This window comes from Mauremys mutica, chromosome 16 (genome assembly GCF_020497125.1).
Source record: "Mauremys mutica isolate MM-2020 ecotype Southern chromosome 16, ASM2049712v1, whole genome shotgun sequence".
Taxonomy (NCBI): domain Eukaryota; kingdom Metazoa; phylum Chordata; order Testudines; family Geoemydidae; genus Mauremys; species Mauremys mutica.
In genome coordinates, this window is record NC_059087.1 from 32,107,148 (window position 1) to 32,133,531 (window position 26,384).

Consider the following 26,384-nt stretch of genomic DNA (forward strand, 5'->3'; position numbering starts at 1 on the left):
TGTTATTCAAGGGCCTGATCCTTGAAGTAGGTGGAAAAACTCCCATGGATTTCAGGAGCTTTGGATCAGTCTCCTAGTACTATAGCTTTCTTGATCAGAGTCTGTGTGATGGCAAGCTTTGTAGTGTTGACAAATGATCAGTAGGGACTAGATTGAGCACACGAAACTTTTTTCAATTTTGTGACCTAAAAAAGAGTAATTGCCTTATCAAAAGACCATTGGTTCATCTAATCATATATGCTGCCCCAGTTCTGGCTTATAGCTAATGTTTCAGAGAGAGTCAATAAAGTGCCATTATACACCCAGCTAATTTTGTAATACTGTAGTACAGGTTGAAATTTTCTTCCTGGTCGTGTCTGATATTTAGTTTATAACTTGACACATAAAATAGATATTATGTATTTTTTTTATCGTAGTGTAACTGTAGATGTTATGCTTTGGCTGTCTTATACTTTTTTATTCTAACTAAGCTATTTGCCATTATATTTTTAATTTTGTCTACAAGTATTTACCAAGAAGATATGAAAACATCGGTTTTTAGACGTATGTAACATTAATTTTCATTTTTACAGGTATATAACTATTTTTTCAAGTATTAATGTTTTCTGAATTGTGTAAAACGTGTAATATGTATGACACTTAATTTTCAATTGATTTTCTCCTCTGTTAATAGATACGTTGTCCCATGATGTAGTGATACAATAGTTGAAAGTGTTTGATCATTAATAGACTTTTAGATTTGTTCTATCTAGTGATGGTCATGCATTCATTCTATTTAATATATTTTGTAGACCTAGAAGTCTGGAAACGCTCTACGAATCATCATCTTCTGCACCTTGTATGAAAAGGAAGGGGACTTGTTTATATACTGTTACCTTTTAGCTATATAGACCTTTCTGGCTCTCAGATTCACTTTTTTTATTGTCTTGAATTTTTTTCAACTGTATTGAGATACTTTTTCAAAAGGTGCTATACAAAAATAAATTGTAAACATTCCAGTTGCCATAATGTATTGATTTAGGAATTTGTATGGCCCTCATTACAGTAATATCTAAGAATCATAGAATCACTGAATATCAGGGTTGCAAGGGACCTCAGGAGGTCATCTAGTCCAACCTCCTGCTCAAAGCAGGACCAATTCCCAACTAAATCATCCCAGCCAGAATCTGACAATTGTTAATGAATTTTAACCTCAGAACACCACTGTGAGGAAGGGATAAGAAACTGAGGCTCAGGATAAATTAAGTGACTTGTCCCAAGGTCATACAGGAATGGGGGAGGGATAGCTCAATGGTTTGAGCATTGGCCTGCTAAACCCAGGGTTGTGAGTTCAATCCTTGAGGGGGCCACTTAGGGATCTGGGGCAAAAATTGGTCCTGTTAGTGAAGGCAGGGGGCTGGACTCGATGACCTTTCAAGGTCCCTTCCAGTTCTAGGAGATTGGTATTGGACTGAATTGGGAATTGAGCCAAGGTCTCTTGAGTTCAAGGCTAGTGCCCTACTGCCTTATCCATTAGACTGGGGTTCTCAAACTTCATTGCACCGTGACCCCCTTCTGACAACAAAAATTACTACATGACCACAGGAGGGGGGACCGAAGCTTGAGCCCACCTGAGCCCCGCAGCCCCGGATGGGGGGCCAAAGCCAAAGCCCGGGTCTCACCATCCTTGGTGGACAGGCCAAGCCGAAGCCCAAAGGGCTTCAGCCCTGGGCGAGTGGCCTGTAACTTGAGTCCCGCCACCCAGGCCTGAAACCCCTGAGCTTTGGCTTCAGCACCAGGTGGTGGAGATTTTGCTTCGGCTTTGGGCCCCAGCAAGTCTAACGCCAGCCCTGGCAACCCCATTAAAACAGAGTCGCGACCCACTTTGAGCTCCTGACCCACAGTTTTAGAACTGCTGCATTAGAGCATCTGTTCCTTCTGGGAATCAGGTGGGCCAGAGCTTAGTTTATTTCTCATTGATACAAAACTCTCCTGAGCTCTGGAAAGGAGACATTAATAGAGCATGTCCCTCTGTGGTAGATTATATTCTGAACTTTATTAGAGCATACTCCTCTAAATTATACTTTTTTCCTAATGTGTTTGAATCTGGTCTGCTATCTACGCAGCAGTTTGGTGTTTCCTATATGAATCTACAGGGACTTAGACTCGATACTGTTTAAAAAAAAAAATAAAAATTAGTTATTCTTTACTGTGTGGAGAGTCAATTACTGAGTGTCATCAACGGAAACAGTTGTACTCTTGCGCTTGCTTGATATGAATTTTTCCAAGTAGGAGTTAAAAATGTATACAGGTGTCCTGCTGCACAGTGCCTGCTACTTTCCTGTTTCCTGAATGAGTGCAGTGGTGTCTTTCTCAACCTGTTTTGGAAAGTAGGAACCTTTCCTTGTGTTTCTGATTTATTTCCTCTGTCTGCCTTTGGTATCCAGGGGAGCATGTAACTTCGAGGTTTAAAAATGAAGTTGAACGGATGGGTTTTGATATGAACAATGCCTGGAGGATATCCAATATCAATGAGAAATACAAGTAAGTTGTATGGATCTCTGTAGACTGTTGCTTCACAGCCAAGTGCCCTGTCAAAACACCAATCCTCATGTAGCAGATCACTGGAACTTTTTAAAATTCAGAAGTTCTACAATGAAAGATAATCTGCAAAAAGGGAAAAATAAGCTTATGCCCTTTTTGTTGATTTATGTATTTATAAAGAATGCCTTAAAGTGGGTTACCAAATATATATATATATATATATATATATATATATATATATATATATATATTTTTTTTTTAATTAGAGATATCAGGTCTTGATTTTCTGTTCTTCTTGCTAGAAGACTCCTTGGAGGACAGGAGAACTAGAGGGACTATAACATTACAAGAGAGTGAAACCTGACCAAATGAGAAGGGAATTGATTCTTATTCAGACTGTTTAAAATATTTTGCTTTTGTTAGCAACTATTTTCCTCAAACACCCGAGAAAGATGGGGAAGAAAAATTCTTTGTGGAAGAAACCCAGGCCTTTGAACTGAGACCTGAGAAAGTTCCCACTCCAGTTCTCTAGTTTCATAGGAGTCCTCCAACAAAACTAGGGAGACTAAACTAGATATTCTTGACATGTGTAAGGTTTTCTTGTATAAATAAAAAACGCCTCTTTTCTTTTTTTATCATAAAGAAGCACAATGGGGAAAAAACGTAATTTTTTCCCCTTTGGCATTTTTAGAGTCTGAGGAGTCAATTCAGGAAAGGAGTCCTGTTCAGGAAAGCACTTATATCTGTATTTAAGTGCTTTTCTGAATAGAGATAGACTTAGGCACATGCTTACATGTTGCCCTGAATTGGGGGAAAATGCATGACTTATTTTTTATAACTACTTCCACTTCTGTTACTGTTATTGGAAGAAAATATTTTCAGTTCCCTGCAGTTTATCTCAAGCTGTGGAAGACATTCTTTATGGGCTCACAATTTTTCTCCTAGAAATCTGCTTAAATTTGGGTGAGAAATGAAACACAAATTTTAAACATTAAGGTAAGGGTTTCCACGTGTTGTCTGTGTAGAACTGGCTGGCTCATTGTGCTGTTTCTCCTTGTCTCCTGCTGCTTCCACAGTTGTACAGGCTTTTTGTTACAGAGAAGAGTTAGGCAGCCTGTATAAGCAGCTAGAGACAAAGATGTTCCGTCATTCCAGAGTTCTGTTTGGTTAGAATTATAACCTTGCTGTTATGATTCATTCTTGGAAGGTTCTTTCAATCATTGGTCAGATTGGAGGGGGTAGGGTGAGGAGTGTTGGTATTCTTTTATACCAGGGGTAGGCAACCTATGGCACACGTGCCAAAGGCGGCACGCGAGCTGATTTTCAGTGGTACTCACACTGCCCGGGTCCTGGCCACTGGTCCTGGGGGCTCTGCATTTTAATTTAATTTTAAATGAAGTTTCTTAAACCTTTTAAAAAACCTTTTTTACTTCACATACAACAATAGTTTAGTTATATATTATAGACTTATAGAAAGAGACTTTCTAAAAACTTTAAAATGTATTACTGGCATGCAAAACCTTAAATTAGAATGAATAAATGAAGACTCGGCACACCACTTCTGAAAGATTGCCGACCCCTGCCTTATACTCACTGAGATTCAGTGAGAATCCAAGCATAGTAGATTGAGCTGATCTTCAAAATATGAGTATCCTTTTTTTTGCTTGCAAGTTTGGGTTAGTGGTTAAGTAGTTACCAAAGTTGACATTTATATAAACATCAATTGGTCTAATAATTAATATGCTGTAGCAATGAATGGGAACTGTTCACACTTCTCCAAGCTAATCTTAGACATTTTGTGTAATTCCAGCACACATCACTCTTTTTTCACTAAATTCTAGAGCACAAGATGGCAGCCCACAAGGAAAAGTACCATTTCACCAGACCACCACAAATCAACGCAATCCATTTCCTACCTTCCGAAAGGGATTGATAGGTTGATGCATTGGTCCAGTTTTACCCATATATCCTCTGCTGACCAACTCTGCGAGACCATAATGACTTCATTCCTAGTGGCTTTGTGATATGAGCTTATAGAAGAGAGTGGAATTACTATCTCTTTGGTATTTGAAAGATGAGGAATTTCTCTTCTGTGTTTTGATGTGTTCCTGGCAGCTGGAGTTAAATAACCATTGGGTTATAATTTTCCTAAGGAAACGCTGGGTCAGATCCTCAGATGGTGAAAGCAGCACTGCTCCATTGATACAAATGGAGGTATGCAGACTTACACCAGCTAAGGTTCTGGTCCACTGTATTCTTTAATATCTAATGAAGAGGATTGTAGCTGAATATATGATTGATCGAGCTCACAAAATAATATAGGTTGTGAAATGAACGGCACTTAGTTTGCTTGTACTGTCTTTTATTTTGTATTGTCAGTAGGTTATGTATCTATTTGTCTGCTACATTTAACCCTTCACTTCCTCTTTCCACTCAGGCTCTGTGGTAGCTACCCACAGGAGCTCATAGTTCCCGCCTGGATCACGGACAAGGAGCTGGAGAGTGTGGCAAGCTTTCGGTCCTGGAAGCGTATCCCAGCTGTGGTTTACAGGTGAGACTCCAGACCATGAGCATCCACTGTCACCAAACTGAGGACTGGGGCTTTTCAGCAAATAAAACCTTAGCTTACTTGGAACTGGGAATCTCAGCTAGTAATAAAACATGCTCAGGGTGCTAATGTGCCAGGGTTCAAAATGAGTGCAAGTAACTACAATGTAGGTAACGAACATTCAACACATTCTGTAAATAGTAGGAAACACCAGAGTTACAGCAGTGCCTGGTGCCCCTATTTTCTTAGTATGCATAATCAGAGGGGTGGTGTGTGCATGCATGAGAAGCTTTGCTGTATTTTGATTCCTTGTTACTCTGTAACTCTTCCAGCTATGAATTACTAATACCTTCACCTCTCAACTTTCGTTGTTGCAGAACTCTTACATCAGACTTCAGCGTGTAACTCACCTTGTCAGTTTTTGATTCCCCCCCCGCCCCTTTTGGTTTTTACACCTCCATACAATAATGGCAACACACAAGGGCTCTGGAAAGACATTAAGTGCTTGTATTGACTGACATTTTTAGGCTATTTGTCTCTGGTATATCGATGATAACTTTGTAAATACTGTACGTTTTTTCCTTGTCAGGCTTCCTAGGGGCTTATGCAGCATCTAATTTGAGCAGTTGATTGTGTTTGATTAGATATGTTACAGTCCCCTAAATCTCTGTAGTGCTCCCTGTGTGGGGAGGAGTGGTAGATACGCTGGAGGGTAAGGATATGATACAGAGCAATCCCATGCCCTGCTACAGACTAGGGACTGAGTGGTTAGGCAGCAGTTCTGCAGAAGAGGACCTAGGGGTTACAGTGGATGAGAAGCTGGATATGAGTCAACAGTGTGCCCTTGTTGCCAAGAAGGCTAATGGCATTTTGGGCTGCATAATTAGGGGCACTGCCAGCAGATTGAGGGATGTGATTATTCCCCTCTATTTGACATTGGTGAGGCCCCATTTGGAGTACTGTGTCCAGTTTTGGGCCCCACACTACAACAAGGGTGTGGAAAAATTGGAAGGAGTCCAGTGGAGGGCAACAAAAATGATTAAGGGGCAGGAGCACATGACTTATGAGAAGAGGCTGAGGGAACTGGGATTGTTTCTTCTGCAGAAGAGAAGAATGACGGGGGATTTGATAGCTGCTTTCAACTACCTGAAAGGGGGTTCCAAAGAGGATGGATCTAGACTGTTCTCAGTGGTAGAAGATGACAGAACAAGGAGTAATGGTCTCAAGTTGCAGTGGGGGAGGTTTAGGTTGTATATTAGGAAAACCTTTTTCACTAGGAGGGTGGTGAAGCACTGGAATGGGTTACCTAGGGAGGTGGTGGAATTTCCTTCCTTAGAGGTTTTTAAGGTCAGGCTTGACAAATCTCTGGCTGGGATGATTTAGTTGGGGTTGGTCCTGCTTTGAGCAGGGGGTTGGACTAGATACCTCCTGACATCCCTTCCAACCCTGATATTCTGTGATCATTAATAAAGATGTTGAACAAAACCAGCCCCAGCACCGACCCCTGGTGCTGCCAATTAGACATCGAGTCGTTGATCACTACCCATTGAGCCCAACAATCTAGCCAGTTTTCTATCCACCTTATAGTCCATTTATCCAGTCCATACTTTTTTAACTTGCTGGCAAGAATACTGTGGGAGATGGTATCAAAAGCTTTGCTAAAGTCAAGATACATCACATCCACCGCCTTCCCCATATCCACAGAGCCAGTTGTCTCATCGTAGAAGGCAAGCAGGTTGGTCAGGCATGACTTGACCTTGGTGAATCCATGCTGACTGTCTCTGATTACCTTCCTCTCCTCCAAGTGCTTCAAAATGGATTCCTTGAGGACCTGTGCCATGATTTTTCCAGGGACAGAGTTGAGGCTGACTGGCCTGTAGTTCCCCGGATTCTCCTTCTTCCCTTATTTAAAGATGGACAATATATTTGCCTTTTGCCAGTTGTCCGGGACTTCTCCCGTTCGCCATGAGTTCTCAAAGATGATGGCCAATGGCTCTGCAATCATCTGCCAACTCCTTTAGCACCCTCAGATGCAGTGCATCCGGCCCCATGGACTTGTGCTCGGCCACTTTTTCTAAATAGTCCTGAACCACTTCTTTTTCCACAGAGGGCTGGTTACCTTCTCCCCATACTGTGCTGCCCAGTGCAGCAGTCTGGGAGCTGACCTTGTCTGTGAAGACTGAGGCAAAAAAAGCATTGAGTACTTCAGCTTTTTCCGCATCATCTGTCACTAGGCTGCCTCCTTCATTTAGTAAGAGTCCCATACTTTCCCTGACCACCACTTTGTTGCTAACATACCTGTAGAAACCCTTCTTGTTACCCTTCACATCCCTTGCTAGCTGCAACTCCAGTTGTGCTTCCTGATTACACCCCTACATGCTTGAGCAATATTTTTATGCTCCTCCCTAGTCATCTGTCCAAGTTTCCACTTCTTGTAAGCTTCCTTTTGTGTTTAAGCTCACCAAAGATTTCTCTGTTAAGCCAAGCTGGTCCCCTGCCATATTTGCTATTCTTTCTGCACATCAGGATGTTTTTTTCCTGTGCCCTCAATAAGGCTTCCTTAAAATACAGCCAGCTCTCCTGGACTCCTTTCCCCTTCATGTTATTTTCCCAGGGGATCCTGCCCCTCAGTTCCCTGAGGGAGTCCAAGGTCTGTATTCTGCTGCTCTCCTTTCTTCCTTTTGTGAGGATCCTGAACTCAACCATCTCATGGTCACTGCCTCCCAGGTTCCCGTCCACTTTTGCTTCCCCTACTAACTTCTCTCTGTTTGTGAGCAGCAGGTCAAGAAGAGCTCTGCCCCTAGTTGGTTCCTCCAGCACTTGCACCAGGAAATTGTCCCCTACACTTCCGAAAAACTTCCTGGATTGTCTGTGCACCGCTGTATTGCTCTTCCAGCAGATATCAGGGTGATTAAAGTCTCCCATGAGAACCAGGGCCTGCGATCTAGTAACTTCTGCTAGTTGCTGGAAGAAAGCCTCGTCCACCTCATCCCCCTGGTCTGGTGTTCTATAGCAGACTCCCACCACAACATCACCCTTGTTGCTCACACTTCTAAACTTAATCCAGAGACTCTCCGGTTCTTCTTCGAGTGCTTGCTCATATCGATTCCAATTAGTTGTGCGCGCGCCGTGTGCACGTTCGTCGGAAGACTTTTACCCTAGCAACACTCGGTGGGTCGGCTGGGTGCCCCCTGGAGTGGCGCCACTATGGTGCCGAATATATACCCCTGCCGACCCATCCGCTCCTCAGTTCCTTCTTACCGCCCGTGTCGGTCGTTGGAACAGTGGAGCACGGCTTAGCTGTCCTCCTCTTCCCTAGCTTTGTGCTCGTTTTTCTCCTGTTTATTGTGTATATAGTTCAGTTTTTGGTATTTATAGTTTACTTTTATTGTTGTTAATAGTAGTTAGTGTAGTTAGTTGAGAGGGATAGGGGCTTAGCCCTTTTTCCCTCACCAGGCACCGGGCCCATGCCCGGTTCACCGGCGTTTAAACCGTGCTCGACCTGCCACAGGCCAATGCCCACGGGAGACCCTCATAGCTCCTGTCTCAGGTGCCTGGGCGAATCCCATCTCGCGGACAAGTGCCGCATTTGCAAGGCGTTTAAGCCCTGGACAAAGAAGGAGCGGGACATTCGCCTTAAGCAGCTCCTAATGGAGGCAGCTCTTACTCCTCCTGCATCGGCAGCAGCCACGGCACCGGGAACGAGTGCCTCCTCCACGCCGGGGAGCGCTGGCACCGCGAGGACTCCTAGCCAGTAGCCTACTCACACCCGGCACCGGTCACTCGCTCCGCGTGGCAAGAAGCGTAAGGCTCCTGCGGCACCCGCATCGGAGAAGCAGTCTGAGCGCGCACCAAGATTGGACTGCCCGGCACCCTCAACTGCCACGGCACCGACACCTACCGCACCGTCGATTCTGGCCTCCCAGGGGCTGTCGAGTCCGGTGCCAGTCAGCTCCCCGGTTCACGCCGTGGTTGAGCTTATTGTGCCCTCTACGCCGGAGACATTCGCCTTAAGCAGCTCCTAATGGAGCTGCTCTTACTCCTCCTGCATCGGCACCAGCCACGGCACCGGGAACGAGTGCCTCCTCCACGCCGGGGAGTGCTGGCACCGCGAGGTCGAGATCCCGCAGACAGTCGAGATCCTGATCCCGGAACCGTTCGCAGTCCCGGTACCGATATCCATCTAGGCACCGGTCGTACTCACAGCACTGATCGTCGGCAAATGGGACCTTGCAGTACTCCCGGCACCGCTCCCGCTCCCGGCACCGCTCCCGGCACCACGCCTCCCGTAGCAGGTCGAGACGCAGGGACTCGAGACGTCGGTCGACCTCCTGGCACCGTGCTGGTAGTAGGTCCCGATCTCCGTCCCGGTACCGGTACGACTCCCGGCACCGGTCTCCGGTACCGCATGGGGCACACGGGTCGTCGGTCTACAGAGACCCGCCCCATTCCAGCACAGCCCTGCCATGGCCGTCTCGTCACGCCTTGGCTTCATCCCATGCCGACTCTGCCTCCTATGGGGACTCGGGCAATAATAGTAGTCACCCAGAGACCTCACGGCCCAGACCACACACCGCAACAGTGGCCCTTTCGGACACCTTGGGCATACCATCAAGCCCAAGGCGAGCCTGCTGTGACGCCTCGTCCTGTTGCTGCAGAGCATCGTGTGCCAGAGGCAATGATTAGCAGGCCTCCACCGGCCGGTACGGAGGATGCTTCAGTGCCTGCACCGGATGTCCAAGCTTCTCCGGCCCCCGATGTTGCCCAGGACCAGGAGCCACTTCTGGACCCACTCGTTCCGGGGCTATCTTCCTCCTCTTCCCCAGACGAGGCAGTAGCGGGCACATCCACATCGGGTCCACCTCCCATTGACCTTCGGTCACATCAGGACCTCCTCCGGCGGGTGGCACAGAATATCAACTTGCCCGTAGAGGAAGTCCCGGAGGTGGAAGACCCTGTCATAGACATCCTGTCAGCGGAGGCACCCACCCGCGTGGCCCTCCCTTTTATTCGTTCAGTCCAGGCCAGAGCAGATACTATCTGGCAATCCCCGGCTTCCATTCAACTGACTGCCAGGGGGTTGAACGAAAATACATGGTGCCCTCCAAGGGCTATGAGTACTTGTATATACACCCCCCTCCCTCCTCATTAGCTGTACAATCTGTTAATGAGAGGGAGCGCCATGGCCAACAAGCCCCTGCCCCTAAATCTAAGGAGGCCAGGCGCATGGACTTATTGGGCCAAAAGGTCTATTCCGCAGGAGGCCTCCAATTAAGGGTAGCAAACCAGCAGGCCCTGTTGAGCAGGTACAATTATAACACCTGGCAGTCAGTGGGTAAGTTTTCTGAGCTGCTGCTTCAGGACTCCAGACAAGAGTTCTCAGCATTGTTGGAGGAAGGCAAAAAGGTAGCACGTACCTCGCTCCAGGCCTCGCTGGACGCTGCAGATTCGGCAGCTCGTACAGTCGTCTCGGGTATAGCGATGCGGCGGATTTCGTGGCTTCAGGTGTCGGGCCTGCCACCTGAGCTCCAGTACACTATCCAGGACCTCCCATTCGATGGCCAGGGCCTATTTTCTCAAAAGACAGACCCCAGGCTGCAGAGTCTGAAGGACAACCGGGTGATCATGCGTTCACTCGGAATGCAAACCCCTCAGACCCAGAGACGGTCCTTCTGCCCCCAGCCTCAGCGCCCTTACCCCCCGCCCAGGCCGAGGCAGGACTTCGCTAGGCGTCGAGGTCGCTCTAATCACAGACGACAGTCTGGACCTCAAGGGGGCAACAATAATTCTGGTTCCGCTAAACCATCTGCGGGACCTAAACCAAACTTTTGAGGGTGCGCCCGAGAGCAGCGTACCGATGACCTCCCAGGATCCCTTTTTGTTTTGCAGCCACCTTTCTTCCTTCCTCCCTGCGTGGTCCCAACTCACCTCGGATCGTTGGGTCCTTCGCACGGTGGAGTTGGGATACCACCTGCAGTTTATTTCAACCCCGCCCTCCGACCCCCCCCCCTCGTCCCTCTTCAGGGACCCCTCTCACGAGCAACTCCTCTTACAAGAGGTACTCAAGCTCCATGCCATCGGAGCTATAGAGGAGGTACTGGAGCACTCAAGGGGCAAGGGGTTTTATTCACAATATTTCCTTATCCCCAAGGCAAAGGGGGGCCTTCGACCTATCCTGGACCTGCGAGGACTGAACAAGTTCATGAAAAAGTTCAAGTTCCGCATGGTATCCCTGGGGACCATCATCCCTTCCCTGGATCCCGGAGATTGGTACGCCACTCTCGACATGAAGGACGCATACTTCCACATTTCCATCTACCCTCCGTACAGACGGTATTGGTTTCTGGTGGGCCGCCAGCACCTTCAGTTCGCAGTCCTCCCCTTCGGCCTCTCCACGGCCCCGCGGGTGTTTACAAAGTGCATGGCTGTAGTCGCGGCCTCCCTCCACCGTCGTCGAATCCATGTTTTCCCATCCCTCGACGACTGGCTGATTCGAGGGACTTCGGAGGCACAAGTCACCACGCACGTGCACATCATCAAGAACCTGTTCATGAGTCTAGGCCTGCTACTCAACCTAGAGAAATCCACTCTAGTGCCTACGCAAAGAATAGAGTTCATCGGGGCGATGCTAGACTCCACTCTCGCAACAGCCAGTTTGCCTTTGCCTCGATTTCAGGCAATTGTCTCCCTCATACAAACGCTCCAACACTTCTCGACAACCTCAGCTCGCACTTGCCTCCGCCTCCTCGGCCACTTGGCAGCGTGCACATTCGTAACAAAGCACGCCAGACTACGCATGAGGCCCCTTCAAACTTGGCTCGCCTCGACATACCGCCCAGGTAGTCATAGACATCATACTTACCATCCCATCGACCGTCCTAGCCTCCCTCAACTGGTGGAGGTCGCAGTCCCTGGTGTGTGCGGGCCTCCCGTTCCATCCACCGCAACCCTCCGTGTCCTTAACAACGGACGCATCATCCCTGGGATGAGGCGCTCATCGGGGGCGCCTTCGCCCGCAAGCCCTTTGGTCCCCTCAAGAGTTGGCGTTGCACATAAACGTCCGGGAGTTGAGAGCGGTCCGCCTGGCCTGTCAGGCATTCCAGAATCAGTTGCAGGGTCGTTGTGTCTCGGTCTTCACAGACAACACAACGGCCATGTATTATATAAACAAGCAGGGAGGAACTCGATCCTCCCCCCTTTGTCGGAGGCGATTCTACTATGGGACTTCTGCATAGCCCACTCAATAGACCTGGTGGCATGCTTTCTCCCAGGAGTCCGGAACACCTTGGCAGACCAATTGAGCAGATCCTTCCTCACTCACGAGTGGTCCATCCGTCCAGACGTTCTCTATTCTGTCTTCCAAAAGTGGGGGTTTCCCCTCATAGACCTTTTCGCCTCCCGGCAGAACCGCAAGTGCCAGCAGTTCTGCTCCCTGCAGGGTCGCTCTCCAGGCTCCCTCTCGGATGCGTTCCTGATCCCCGTGGAACGACCACCTCCTTTATGCCTTCCCTCCATTTCCGCTTGTCCACAGAGTCCTCCTTAAGCTCCGCAGAGACAAGGCTAGCCTAATACTAATTGCTCCGGCGTGACCGAGGCAACATTGGTACACGCAGTTGCTCGACCTCTCAGTAGCGGATCCGATCCCCTTACCACTCTATCCAGACCTCATATCCCAGGATTTCGGCAGGCTTCACCACCCGGACCTGCAGTCCCTCCATCTGATAGCATGGCTCCTCTCTGGTTAAGCCAATCAGGGTTGCGCTTTTCGGATGCAGTGCAGCAGGTCCTATTGGGGAGTAGAAAGCCTTCCACGCGAACGACATATCTCGCCAAGTGGAAGCGCTTCTCCTGTTGGTGCGCTCAGTGGGGATTCCTTCCGAGTCAGGTGCCCATCCCCACTATCCTGGACTACTTATGGTCCCTTAAGGAGCAAAACCTGTCAGTCTCGTCTATACGAGTGCATCTTGCAGCCATTTCCGCCTTCCATCTGGGCGAGGCGGGCAGTACAGTCTTCTCTCACCACATGGTTTCCAGGTTTCGTAGAGGGTTGGAACGACTGTACCCTCAAGTCAGGAGGCCGACCCCTACCTGGGACCTGAACCTCGTGTTGGCTAAGCTCATGGGTCCCCCCTTTGAGCCTTTGGCTTCCTGCTCGTTGCTGTACCTCTCCTGGAAGACGGCCTTTCTCGTCGCTATTACATCGGCTAGACGAGTTTCGGAACTTCACGCTTTCACTGCAGATCCCCCTTACACTGTCTTCCATAAGGACAAGATACAGCTCCGACCACACCCGGCATTCCTCCCTAAAGTGGTTTCTGCGTTCCACGTCAATCAAGACATTTTCCTCCCTGTTTTCTTCCCGAAACTGCACTCCTCGCGTCGGGAACAACAATTACACACGGATGTCCGTAGGGCTCTCGCATTTTATATTGAGAGAACCAAGCCCTTCAGGCAGTCTCCTCAACTCTTTGTGGCCGTCGCTGACCAAATGAAGGGTATGCCGGTCTCCTCCCAGCGAATTTCTTCTTGGGTGACATCATGTATCCGGGCATGCTATGACTTGGCACATGTTCCCGCGGGACATCTCACTGCCCATTCTACTCGGGCTCAAGCCTCCTCTGCCGCCTTCCTGGCCCATGTGCCCATTCAGGAAATTTGTAGGGCGGCTACCTGGTCTTCCATCCACACCTTTGCGTCCCATTACGCATTGGTTTCAACAATCTAGAGACGATGCTGTCTTTGGCTCAGCGGTCTTACGCTCCGCGACGTCTCACTCCGACCCCACTGCCTAGGTAAAGCTTGGGAATCACCTAACTGGAATGGATATGAGCAATCGAAGAAGAAAAGACGGTTACTCACCTTTGTAACTGTTGTTCTTCGAGATGTGTTGCTCCTATCCATTCCAAACCCGCCCTCCTTCCCCACTGTCGGAGTAGCCGGCAAGAAGGAACTGAGGAGCGGATGGGTCGGCAGGGTTATATATTTGGCACCATAGCAGCGCCACTCCAGGGGACGCCCAGCCGACCCACCGAGTGTTGCTAGGGTAAAAGTCTTCCGACGAACGTGCATGCAGCGCGCGCACACCTAATTGGAATGGATATGAGCAACACATCTCGAAGAACAACAGTTAAAGGTGAGTAACCATCTTTTTTTCTGCAGTTTCATACCAGAGCTCTGAGCAGTCATACTGCTCTCTTACATACAATGCAACTCCCCCACCTTTTCTGCCCTGCCTGTCCTTCCTGAACAGTTTATATCCATCCATGACAGTATTCCAACTTTTAACTACAATGTTAAACAAGGAGTTACTGTATATCAGTAAAACAGCATGTTCAACAGATACCTATATATATTGTGGCTAGGGAAACTTAAAATTAAACATTTTATTTTAATTACAGAAAAACACGGATTTTTATGTTTTTTTTATCAGAGAATTTGGGGTGTTTTTTATCACATAAAACTAGGATTCCTGATTATAATGGAAACATATTTTCTCCCTGCATGTGGGTGGTACCTGTTGTAAATCTGGCTCCATTCCAATGGTCTCTCCTTTGCTTCTAGTAATAGTTGCTGTTTTTTCTTTTCAGTATATGAATGTTATTTGAACTAATTACAGAAAGTGCTATCAAAATATAATTTGAAAGTGCAGTGTGCCTCCACTTCTCCCAGAGTATATTACAATCTTAGGATATGGCAAATGTGAAGCCTAAACAGGTTGTCAGAGTTTCTTTAAACATTTAGCATGAAGCAGCCTGTGCCAGCTACTGGTTTGGTCTAGTAGGGATACTACAGTGTTTGTTATCTGTAACAAGCAGTTGACACAAATTTAATAACCCTGGGAACACATTTTAAACAAGTTCATTTCATCTGCCTGAACACGTCTCAGGGTGTGTGTGTATACTGTAGTTAGACATCCACGGCTGGCCCAGTCCAGCTGACTCGGGTTCACAGGGCTTGGGCTAAGGGGCTGTTTGATTGCAGTGTAGATACTCTGGCTGCAGCCTGAGCTCTGAGACCCTCCCAGCCTGAGCCCAAGTGTCTACACCACAATTAAACAGCCCGGAATCGAAGCCCCGTGAGCCTGAGTCATCTGGCACAGCCCAGCTGCAGATTTTTAATTGCAGAATGGACATACCCTAAGAAAGTTGAGGTCTAGGCCAGGAGTTCTCACAACAAATTTTTTTGGTGGCCGCACTGACAATTTTTTCCTAAAACACTTAATTAATTTTAGAAAAAAACAAATGTGCACAGATTCACATCCAAATCATTGTAACGTATATTTGTAGGGTTTTTTGGCAGACTCAATAACAAAAACAATGCTGCCTCCCTCTTGGGGTCCCCCTCCCCCCATGTAGGGCTTAGTGGGTCCTGGGGCTTGCTGTGAAAAATGATATTTGTATATTTGTTAATATCACAGCACATTTAGTAGCTGCGTGGGAGGCTATGGAAAGTGATAAGTGATATTAACAAACATACAAGTATCACCTTTCACAGATAGCTAATAAGTCTGCTGTGAGAAGTGATACTTGCATGTTTGTTAATATCACTTTTCTCAGCAAGCCCCAGGACCCATTAAGCCCTGGATGGTGGGGGCCGAAGAGGTTAGGCAGCAGGGGCCAGACGCAGTGGTGGGATGGATGCGGGGCAGGGGGGCCCCAGGGCAGGAGTGGTGGATGCAGAGCTGCGGAGGCAGCAGGAGCCCAGGGCAATGGAGGGGGGAGTGAATGTGAGGCCAGGAAAGCAGCAGGGTCCTGGGAGAGGGGCATGGATACAAGGTCATGGGAGGCAGCGGGGTCCAGGGGCAATGGGGGTGGATGATGAGCCCCGCTGTTGCGTGGCCAGAGCCAGGGCCTGGTGTCTGCTGCCTTGCAACCAGGGCCAGGGCTCAGTGCCCATGGCCAGAACCCAGAGCTGGGGACAGGAACTGCATGGCAGAACCCAGGAATCAGAGCCTGCTGCCCTTGATGGATGGAAGTGAGAGTATGTATCCCATTGGCAGCAATAGGATGCACCAGCACTTAGAAAATAACAAAAAGGCAAATGTCATATATTTAAGAAAACAAAACACGTTTGAATTTTTTGTTTATACAGGCAATGGAAGTGGTTCTCCAGAAACTTGTTTTAAAAACATGTTTGTGGTGGTCAGATGCCTTCCCTTTATATCAAAATCTTCACTTTATTTGCAATAAAATTGAAAATTAGTTGAGACTTTAAAGTAAACTGTTGTTCTTATATACAATGATTATATAGACTTTGAGAAATTTTGTTGTAAATAAACAAAACTAGTTTTACTATGAGTTTGTCATTGCCCAATAAGGACCAGATAAACAGCCACTTTCAATCACTCCTTTCCTCAGTGATCTCACTGTCACATGACATCCTATATTGATAATGTCACCTCTCTCCCTGACTTTCTAGTCCTCTGCACCATTATGCATATACAGAGCTTTTATACTATCAGAGGGGTATCGGTGTTAGTCTGGATCTGTAAAAAGCAACAGAGAGTCCTGTGGCACCTTATAGACTAACAGATGTATTGGAGCATGAGCTTTTCCATGCGTCTGACAAAGTGGGTATTCACCCACAAAAACTTATGCTCCACTACATCTGTTAGTCTATAAGGTGCTACAGGACTCTTCGTTGCTTTTTACAGAGCTTTTATAGTTTGTCACTTGCATTTTAGAGGCAGTAGAAATATCCCAATAACAAAGAGTATTTTATTCTTTAAAGTCGGCTTGATTTGACATCTGTAGCAAATTTTACTGCTGAGGTGCTTTTTTACTTACAAACTAAATCTTGCACACATCCAGTTCTAGGATCCTGCTAACCCTTACTCACACAAGCAGTCCTTATTCATGCATATACATCCACTTAGGTCAATGGAACTGCTTGAGTGAGTAAGGACTTATCACATGAGTACAGGTGTTCAGACTCAGGCTCTTTATTTTCCATCACGACACTTTTTTTCTTTTGACTGATCTGTCCTCATGAAGCACATGGGAAGTTTAGTTGCAACACAACACTGCATACAGGGAAATCTTGTTTCTTCAGCACCATCACCAGCCTGGTACCAGAAGCCCCCAGATTCAGGAAATGTCTGTGTTACTTTTTAAACTACTCTTGTCATGTTATCATCAGTGTTGAGAGGCTACAAAGGAAACCCCATCCACCTGCTGTCTGTTAGAGAAATGGTAGTATGTGTCATAAACAAATCTTGAGAAAGGGGAGTAGTCCTGTGAGAGACAGGGCAGGGAAGAATATAAGACGGAAAATTCCCCTCATGCTTTTATAGTCTCCAATCTAGTTTCTCTTACTCAGAAGCATTTCTCTTCACTGACAGGAATGTGGAGGGTATATCTATACTGCAATAAAACACCTGCAGCTGGCCAGTGTCAGCTGACCTGGGAGCCTGAGTCAGCTCACCTGGGCCAGCCACAGGTGTTTTAATGTAATGTAGACATACCCTTAGTCAATATTTTCAAACAGGGCGCATATAACAAGCCTCAGAAAGAGCCAAGCTATAGATATTTAACATCCCTTGTGAAAAGGTGGGAAAGGAGCTATTTTCCTTTTGCCATTGCAGTAATACTTGCAGTACAGAACCATTGCAGAATCTGTATGTCTTTACAAGAACACCCAGGGCACAATGACGGCTCATTGACACTGTCCATGCACAGAAATAAGTCTTCAAGTTATGCTTAGGCATAATCGTACAGCAGGCACACCAAGGTCTACAGGTTCTTCTTATCAGAGGCATCGTACTCCCTTCAGACCTAATAATTGGTGTGTGCTCTAATTAGATAAAGCCCTCCAAAACTAAATCTTGGACATCACCCCCCTTCTGAGATCTGGGGTTTGTCTACACTGCAATTAAAAACCTGCGGCTGACCTGCACCAGCTGACTCGGGTTCATGGGGCTCAGGCTGCAGGGCTGTTTAATTGCAGTTTATACATCTGGGCTTGGGATGGTCTCAGTGCTCGGGCTGAATCATAGAATCATAGAATCTCAGGGTTGGAAGGGACCTCAGGAGGTCATCTAGTCCAACCCCCTGCTCAAAGCAGGACCAAACCCAACTAAATCATCCCAGCCAGGGCTTTGTCAAGCCTGACCTTAAAAACCTCTAAGGAAGGAGATTCCACTACCTCCCTAGGTAACCCATTCCAGTTCTTCACCACCCTACTAGTGAAAAAGTTTTTCCTAATATCCAACCTAAACCTCCCCCTCTGCAACTTGAGACCATTACTCCTTGTTCTGTCATCTTTTACCACTGAGAACAGTCTAGATCCATCCTCTTTGGAACCCCCTTTCAGGTAGTTGAAAGCAGCTATCAAATCCCCCCTCATTCTTCTCTTCTGCAGACTAAACAATCCCAGTTCCCTCAGCCTCTCCTCATAAGTCATGTGCTCCAGCCCCCTAATCATTTTTGTTGCCCTCCGCTGGACTCTCTCCAATTTATCCACATCCTTCTTGTAGTGTGGGGCCCAAAACTGGACACAGTACTCCAAATGAGGCCTCACCAGTGCTGAGTAGAGGGGGATGATCACATCCCTTGATCTGCTGGAAATGCCCCTACTTATACAACCCAAAATGCCATTAGCCTTCTTGGCAACAAGGGCACACTGTTGACTCATATTCAGCTTTTCGTCCACCGTAACCCCTAGGTCCTTTTCTGCAGAACTGCTACCCAGCCATTCGGTCCCTAGTCTGTAGCAGTGCATGGGATTCTTCCGTCCTAAGTGCAGGACTCTGCACTTGTCCTTGTTGAACCTCATCATATTTCTTTTGGCCCAATCCTCTAATTTGTCTAGGTCCCTCTGTATCCTATCCCTACCCTCCAGCGTATCAACCACTCCTCCCAGTTTAGTGTCATCTGCAAACTTGCTAAGGGTGCAGTCCACACCATCCTCCAGATCGTTAATGAAGATATTGAACAAAACCGGCCCCAGCACCGACCCTTGGGGCACTCCACTTGATACCGGCTGCCATCTAGACATGGAACCATTGATCACTACCCGTTGAGCCCGACCATCTAGCCAGTTTTCTATCCACCTTACCGTCCATTCATCCAGCCCAGACTTCTTTAACTTGCTGGCAAGAATACTGTGGGAGACTGTATCAAAAGCTTTGCTAAAATCCAGAAATAGTACATCCACTGCTTTCCCCTCATCCACAGAGCCGGTTATCTCGTCATAGAAGGCAATTAGGTTAGTCAGGCATGACTTGCCCTTGGTGAATCCATGCTGACTGTTCCTGATCACTTTCCCCTCCTTTAAGTGGTTCAGGATTGATTCCTTGAGGACCTGTTCCATGATTTTTCCAGGGACTGAGGTGAGACTGACTGGCCTGTAGTTCCCTGGATCTTCCTTCTTCCCTTTTTTAAAGATGGGCACTACATTAGCTTTTTTCCAGTCATCCGGGACCTCCCCCGATCGCCATGATTTTTCAAAGATAATGGCCAATGGCTCTGCAATCTCATCGGCCAACTCCTTTAGCACCCTCGGATGCAGCGCATCCGGCCCCATGGACTTGTGCTCGTCTAGCTTTCCTAAATAGCCCCGAACTACTTCTTTCTCCACAGAGAGCTGGTCACCTCCTCCCCATACCGTGCTGCAGAGTGCAGCTGTCTGGGAGCTGACCTTGTCTGTGAAGACAGAGGCAAAAAAAGCATTGAGTACACTAGCTTTCTCCACATCCTCTGTCACTAGGTTCCTTCCCTCATTCAGCAAGGGGCCCACACTTTCCTTGACTTTCTTCCTGTTGCTAACATACCTAAAGAAACCCTTCTTGTTACTCCTAACATCTCCGGCTAGCTGCAACTCCAAGTGTGATTTGGCCTTCCTGATTTCACACCTGCATGCCTGAACAATACTTTTATACTCCTCCCTGGTTATTTGTCCAATCTTCCACTTCTTGTAAGCTGTTTTTTTGTGTTTAAGATGAGCAAGGATTTCACTGTTAAGCCAAGCTGGTCGCCTGCCATATTTACTTCTCTTCCTACACATCGGGATGGTTTGTTCCTGCAACCTCAATAAGGTTTCTTTGAAATACAGCCAGCTTCCCTCGACTCCTTTCCCCGTCATGTTATTCTCCCAAGGGACCTTGCCCATCAGTTCCCTGAGGGAGTCGAAGTCTGCTTTTCTGAAGTCCAGGGTCTCTGTTCTACTGTTTTCCCTTTTTCCTTGTGTCAGGATCCTGAACTCGACCATCTCATGGTCACTGCCCCCCAGGTTCCCATCCACTATTGCTTCCTCTACTATTTCTTCCCTGTTTGTGAGCAGCAGGTCAAGAAGAGCTTTTCCCCTAGTTGGTTCCTCCAGCACTTGCACCAGGAAATTGTCCCCTACACTTTCCAGAAACTTCCTAGATTGTCTGTGCACTGCTGTATTGCTCTCCCAGCAGATATCGGGGTGATTAAAGTCACCCATGAGAACCAGGGCCTGTGATCTAGCCTGAAGCCTGAGCCCGAACAGCTACACTGCAGTGAAACAGTTGTGTAGTCAGAGCCCTGTGAGTCCGAGTCAGCTGTCATAGGCTAGCTGCTGGTGTCTAACTGCAGCCTGGGTACCAAAAGTGACTTATATTTGAATGTCATATTTAATCTTTTCATATTACAGCAATTGACTCAACTATCCTACAAGCTTGGAACACATTCCTATGGAGCATCCTTGGATTATATATAAATCTGTAGGATATATGTGCCTCTAGAACACTGATATGATGTAAAACTCTGCAGCGAGCTAGTTAATTCCCAATGTTCTATGTGGTTTAGTTTCTACTTATTCTTTTATTTAGGGTGCTAATGTGATGGGTATAGTTAGCTGTTCTTACTCTTTCCTGTGTAGGCACCAGTGTAATGGGGCAGTAATTTCCCGTTGTGGACAGCCCGAGGTCAGCTGGTGGGGCTGGAGAAATGCAGATGATGAACACCTTGTCCAGTCAGTGGCCAAAGCATGTGCCTCAGACTCTAGGTCAAAAAGCGGCAAATTAATGAATGGAAATTGTTCCAGAGACTTCTCCAATGGAGGGGACCTCTCTGATGTGGAATTTGGTGAGTTCATCAGCCCATTCATTTCTGAAATGGCTAGAGCTTTGTATGGGAGTGTGATCTTCTGTGTATAGTATAAGATATGTGGGAGTGACTGCATGTTTACAGAGTGTGTAGGATTCCTCTGTGCACAGTGCATGCACATTGTGGTTCCTGTATGACTTTGTTGCAGATACTGTCAAAAGTATTTGTTTAATTACTGTTTGGTTGTCCTTTTTCTTTCCATAGATTCCTCAATTTCTAATGCTTCAGGAGCAGAAAGTTTGGCCATCCAGCCTCAGAAGCTTTTGATCTTGGATGCACGTTCTTATGCAGCTGCTGTGGCTAACAGAGCCAAAGGTGGAGGCTGTGAGTGCCCAGGTAAGTAGTGTTTGCTCTCATGTCAGTTTATATATCAGCTTGACAAAGCTCTGACTGGGATGATTTAGTTGGGGATTGATCCTGCTTTGAGCAGGGGGTTGGACTAGATACCTCCTGAGGTTCCTTCCAACCCTGATATTCTATGATTATATGAAGGTAGTCAAAAGGACAGATACACATTTAAAGGGACATGGGGCTTGTCTTCAGCAAGGGGTTTTGCACCACAAAGTGTAGTTACGACAGTTTTGCAAGCCTTTAGAGTCACATGGATGCAAGTCAAAACTTTACACTGGTGTAATGCATTGAATGAAAGTTTGTATCAATATAGCTATCATGGAGCATGAAAATCCAGTGTAGTCAGTCTGTACTTACTTGAAAGGGACAGAGTTAGTTGCCAGTTGATTCTGTGCTTCAAAGTGTAAGACTAAATTAGTAACAATACATAATTAACATTGAACTGTGTACAGTATGTTGAATAGTCTTTCTTCACTGAATCAAATATTTAAACTTACATGCAATATGAAAACACACTAAAGATTAATGTATAGATTAACTATAAAAATACAAGAGAAAACCCAAAACAAAACTCAATAAACTATAGTGGGTAATAGTGTTGCAGGATTGTTATACGTGGGGAGACTTTTTTGCAGAGACACAGCACTCTTAGTATTTCTGGAACAGCTCCCATATACAAATGTAAGTAAAATACTTACTTATCCTGCATTTGTGAAGTTTACCAAGGATTATTACATTCCATGTTCTTTGTCACCGTTTATGAATTGTGGGTAGTATGAGCAGGAAGCTTTTTGATGACCATTAGTAGATGGGAATACATCCTGGTTAAATTCCATCATTGGAGAATATGGGAGAATACCGGATAGGAAAATTACAGGTAGGAAAGGCAAAGCTATTTCAGTAATATCTAAGGTGGCCCTCTGAGATCTTTGACCAGAATAGCTGCACTTAGGGGCATAGCTGCCGGTGGTGAGAGGGGGACCTTAAATGTCCATATAGCTTCCAAAAAGTATAAAGGAACTCATGATTAATGGAATGAAATGTCTAAATGGAAAGCACAATGCAGTACAGTAACTATCTTGAGTTTCAAGATGAGGATACTTGAACAGTTTTTAGGAAATTTCCAGACAGCTATGTTAGCTTCATTAAATGTGATACCCAAATCTTGGTCACATTTTTAATAAAATACAGTTAATCCAACAGTACACTCTGGAGAGGAAGTCAGAATATTAAGTGTAACAGCCTTTGTAAGGAGCAGTTTGTTGACCTTTCACAGACCATATGCTCCATCTTCAAATATTGATGACTTTTAAAAAATAGTTTGGATAATGTCTTCATGGCTCAGAAAGGGCCACAATATCCCTGGCTTTAGCATGGTGATTAGAGGTGGTAGAGGAAAGGTGCTGTCTTCCCAGCTCTACGCAGAGGCCAGGGATTGTGCGTTCCATGCACTCATAGGATGCAGTCCTTCCTAAAGAGGTCCCTGAAGAAGAGGGGCCCTCCACACTGCCTTTGGAGCTAGCAAGGCATGGCAGGGAGGGCACATTCCAGGAAATGTTTCATCCTGTGCACTCTCCTGCACATCAGGGAATTTGGTGGGGAGCGGAAGATGGTGCCTCTTGGAGCTCCACTTGGGGCAGTACTGCTCCACACCATTCCCAATGTAGATCACTGGCTAAATGGCACAATCTGGTTCTAATGTTTAGCCTGAAAGATCTGGGATGTGCATACAATATTATTTACGTTCGGATCAGCAGTTAACCCTGTTGAATTTTGTGGATCTCTCTCCTCAGTTTGTAGCAGAGTAAAAGAGTATAAAGTCAAAGAGTTGCACACAATATTTACTGGCTTGCAAATTGCACCAGGCTGTGTGGGTAAAGGATAGATCTCCAGGAGCTCTGGGATCCAATTTATGTGGTCTATAGATGCAAGCACAGAGTTGGAGGCATCTGTTAAAGGGGTGGGTGGGTGGGAGGTCCAGGAAGAAGACCATACTAATAGGCCACACCTGACAGAACTGCAGCCTGATATTATTTAAAGTCCACTCCCTCAGGACATAGAGTGTATTTCATATGAGGCAGTTTATTTAATCTGCTAATCAACTGGTCAGATGCATAGTACAAAAGTAAGATAAACTTAGAGATGGTCGTCTAAAGGGCATGATCCTGAAACATGCTGAGCCTGAGCACTTCCTATGAGTAGGGGGCCGTATCTGCACTGATCCTGCCAACCCATCTAGGGTGAGTAGTTTGAGTATAGACTACGGGTTTGTCCAGAGGAAAGCTGCTTAGGACTTGCACAAATAGTCCCTTCCATTCTCTGTCTACTGCAGCCTTGGGTATTTCTCATCTGAGTGACACTTGTCACTTCCACAGAGTAGATGGGGTGAAGTAAGTAACCTCTTTGGTCTTCCCAAGAGGTAAGGTGAAGTAAATCATCTTTAATTTTAAGGTTTAAGGACAATCATGAATTGACAGTCATTTTCAGATTGCTCAGTCTTTTTAGAGCATTGTATAACTTCTAGCAGTGTAATACCACTACCCCTATGGGGAACTGTCTGTGAACTGCTTCTTGTGGTATGAAATGGAACAGTAAAAAAAAAAAAAAAAAACCATTAAAAACCTCAACAACCTTTTGCCAATAGACGTCTCTCCAGACCTAAACACTGCTACTGTCCTGGCTCTGGCCCTCTGCTTAATAGACATTGCCAGACATACACCAAATTGTGTGCTAGTTCTGTTATGGTGTAAGTTAGTTTGGAAACGAGTTCTGCAGAGGTGAAAAGATAATGCATTAACCTGTTGTTTCACCCAACAGCAGACAGCAAGGAAGATTCAGAAGTCTTCACAGTGACTTAGATCTCCATCATAAATTCAGTAGAGAAACAAGCACATGTATTTTCTTTATATTGTCACAATAGTTACCAGTACTTTCAGTTTTTCCACCATTTGTTGTAATGTCTGGAATACCAGCTGAAGTCCAAGCACAATTTTTTGTCTACAGAAGATTGTGCTAAACAGCACTATTTCATCAGTCCACAACTGCAGCAGTTTGTTTTTATAGAAAAGCTGCTTTTTTAACTTAATATTCATGTTGTTTTTAATTCCTCCTCTTGGTTTTTATAATTTTCTACAGAGTATTATCCAAATTGTGAAGTGGTGTTCATGGGGATGGCAAACATCCATTCTATCCGGAAGAGCTTTCAGTCACTGCGCTTGCTCTGCACACAGATGCCAGACCCAGGAAAGTAAGTGGGCATTTGAGGTTTTTTTCTTTCTTAAATTATATTTTTGTGTCTAACTCTCATTCTTCCCCTGATATTTTCTAGACTGAATTAAGCAGGTGTTAGTTCTTCCACAGCCTTCTCATTGTAAACATGCTACTGCTTAATATAGCTTGAGCTAAAGGAAGTTACTGACTCATTAATTCTAAAATGGAGATAGCAAATGAGACTGGGATCAAAATTGGATCCTTTGCTTTAATATTAGCGTATATTACTGTCAGGTGGGCTTGGTTAATCTCACCTGTGCATCCTGCAATATTTCAGCTTTCCCCTGATTTTGTAGAACTGCTATTGTAACATGCTATCTAACCCCAGAGGTGTGTAGCAGTCTGACTTTCCTTTGAAAGGCACTAGTGTTGCTCCATGAACTTACCACATTCCTAATATCCTCACCCTGGAGACTCAGCCCATCATTTCCATGATATAACTGACCTCCAGTGACAATAACTGAGGGGGGTCTTCTGACTGTGAACATTCCCCAGAACACTGCAGCATTTCAACCCTCGTTCCTCTAACAGTTTCTCCTCGTTCTTCATTTGCTGCCATGAGCCTTTCACATTCACTAAGTAGACTGTCTGTATTTCCTGAAAACTTGTGAGAGCATTAACAAGATAATTTAAGTGAAAAATAGATTCAAGGAAAGCACTCATTGTTTAGTACTATAATGGGAGTTTAATTATGATCACACTGATTTTTTTTTAATTCAAAGATCTCAGCTGGGAAACATTAAAAAGAGCATAACCTATCCTCCCTTGGTTTTTCTTTAGTTGGTTATCAGCACTGGAAAGTACCAAATGGCTGCAGCACTTGTCTGTGCTTCTGAAATCTGCGCTATTGGTAGTGCATGCAGTAGACAGAGACCAGCGACCAGTCTTGGTGCACTGCTCGGATGGCTGGGACCGAACCCCACAGATAGTGGCACTGTCCAAACTGCTGCTAGATCCATATTACAGGACCATAGAGGTTTGTAAACCATCCATTGATGCATGGGAGGATGGCTGAGTTTGGGTTTCTTTGCAGATTAATAGGGAAGGCCATGAATGATTGAACTCAGGTTCTTCTTCGAGTGATTGCTCATATCCATTCCAGTTAGGTGTGCGCGTGCCGCGTGCACGTTCGTCGGAAGATTTTTACCCTAGCAACCCCAGTGGGTCGGCTGAGCACCCCCTGGAGTGGCGCCATAACGGCACCGCATATATACCTCAGCCGACCCACCCGACCCTCAGTTCCTTCTTACCGCCCGTGTCAGTCGTTGGAACAGTGGAGTGCAGCTTGCCTGTCCTCCGCTTCTCTAGCTTCCTCATAGTTCTTTTCTCTAAAAAATTGTACATAGTTGATATCTTCGTTGTAGGTTTTCTTGTTTTTGATAGTTTAATCAGTTTACTGTTAGATAGTTAGCGGGTTCGGGGATTAGCCCCCACCCGGAACCGGAGCGTATGCCCGGCTCCCCGGGTTTCAAGCCGTGTTCGGCCTGCCGCAGGCCTATGCCTACAGGGGATCCTCATAGCTCCTGTTTGAAGTGCCTGGGAGAGTCGCACTTGTCTTCTAAGTGCCCAATTTGCAAGGCTTTCAAGCCTCGCACAAAGAGGGAAAGAGACATTAGGCTTAA

At 46.2% G+C, this 26,384-nt stretch overlaps 1 protein-coding gene across 7 annotated transcripts in view; it reads left to right on the forward strand.

The window, feature by feature from the left end:
* Positions 1–26,384, forward strand: part of MTMR3 (myotubularin related protein 3) — a 220,682-nt gene that overhangs the window by 159,315 nt on the left and 34,983 nt on the right. For all 7 annotated transcript variants that reach the window (XM_044989668.1, XM_044989663.1, XM_044989669.1 and 4 more), the window contains 6 exons: positions 2,427–2,523; positions 4,961–5,074; positions 20,915–21,120; positions 21,346–21,477; positions 24,628–24,739; positions 25,543–25,738. In XM_044989668.1, coding sequence (XP_044845603.1) covers positions 2,427–2,523; positions 4,961–5,074; positions 20,915–21,120; positions 21,346–21,477; positions 24,628–24,739; positions 25,543–25,738 — 857 coding nt within the window. The remainder of the gene's footprint in view (positions 1–2,426; positions 2,524–4,960; positions 5,075–20,914; positions 21,121–21,345; positions 21,478–24,627; positions 24,740–25,542; positions 25,739–26,384) is intronic.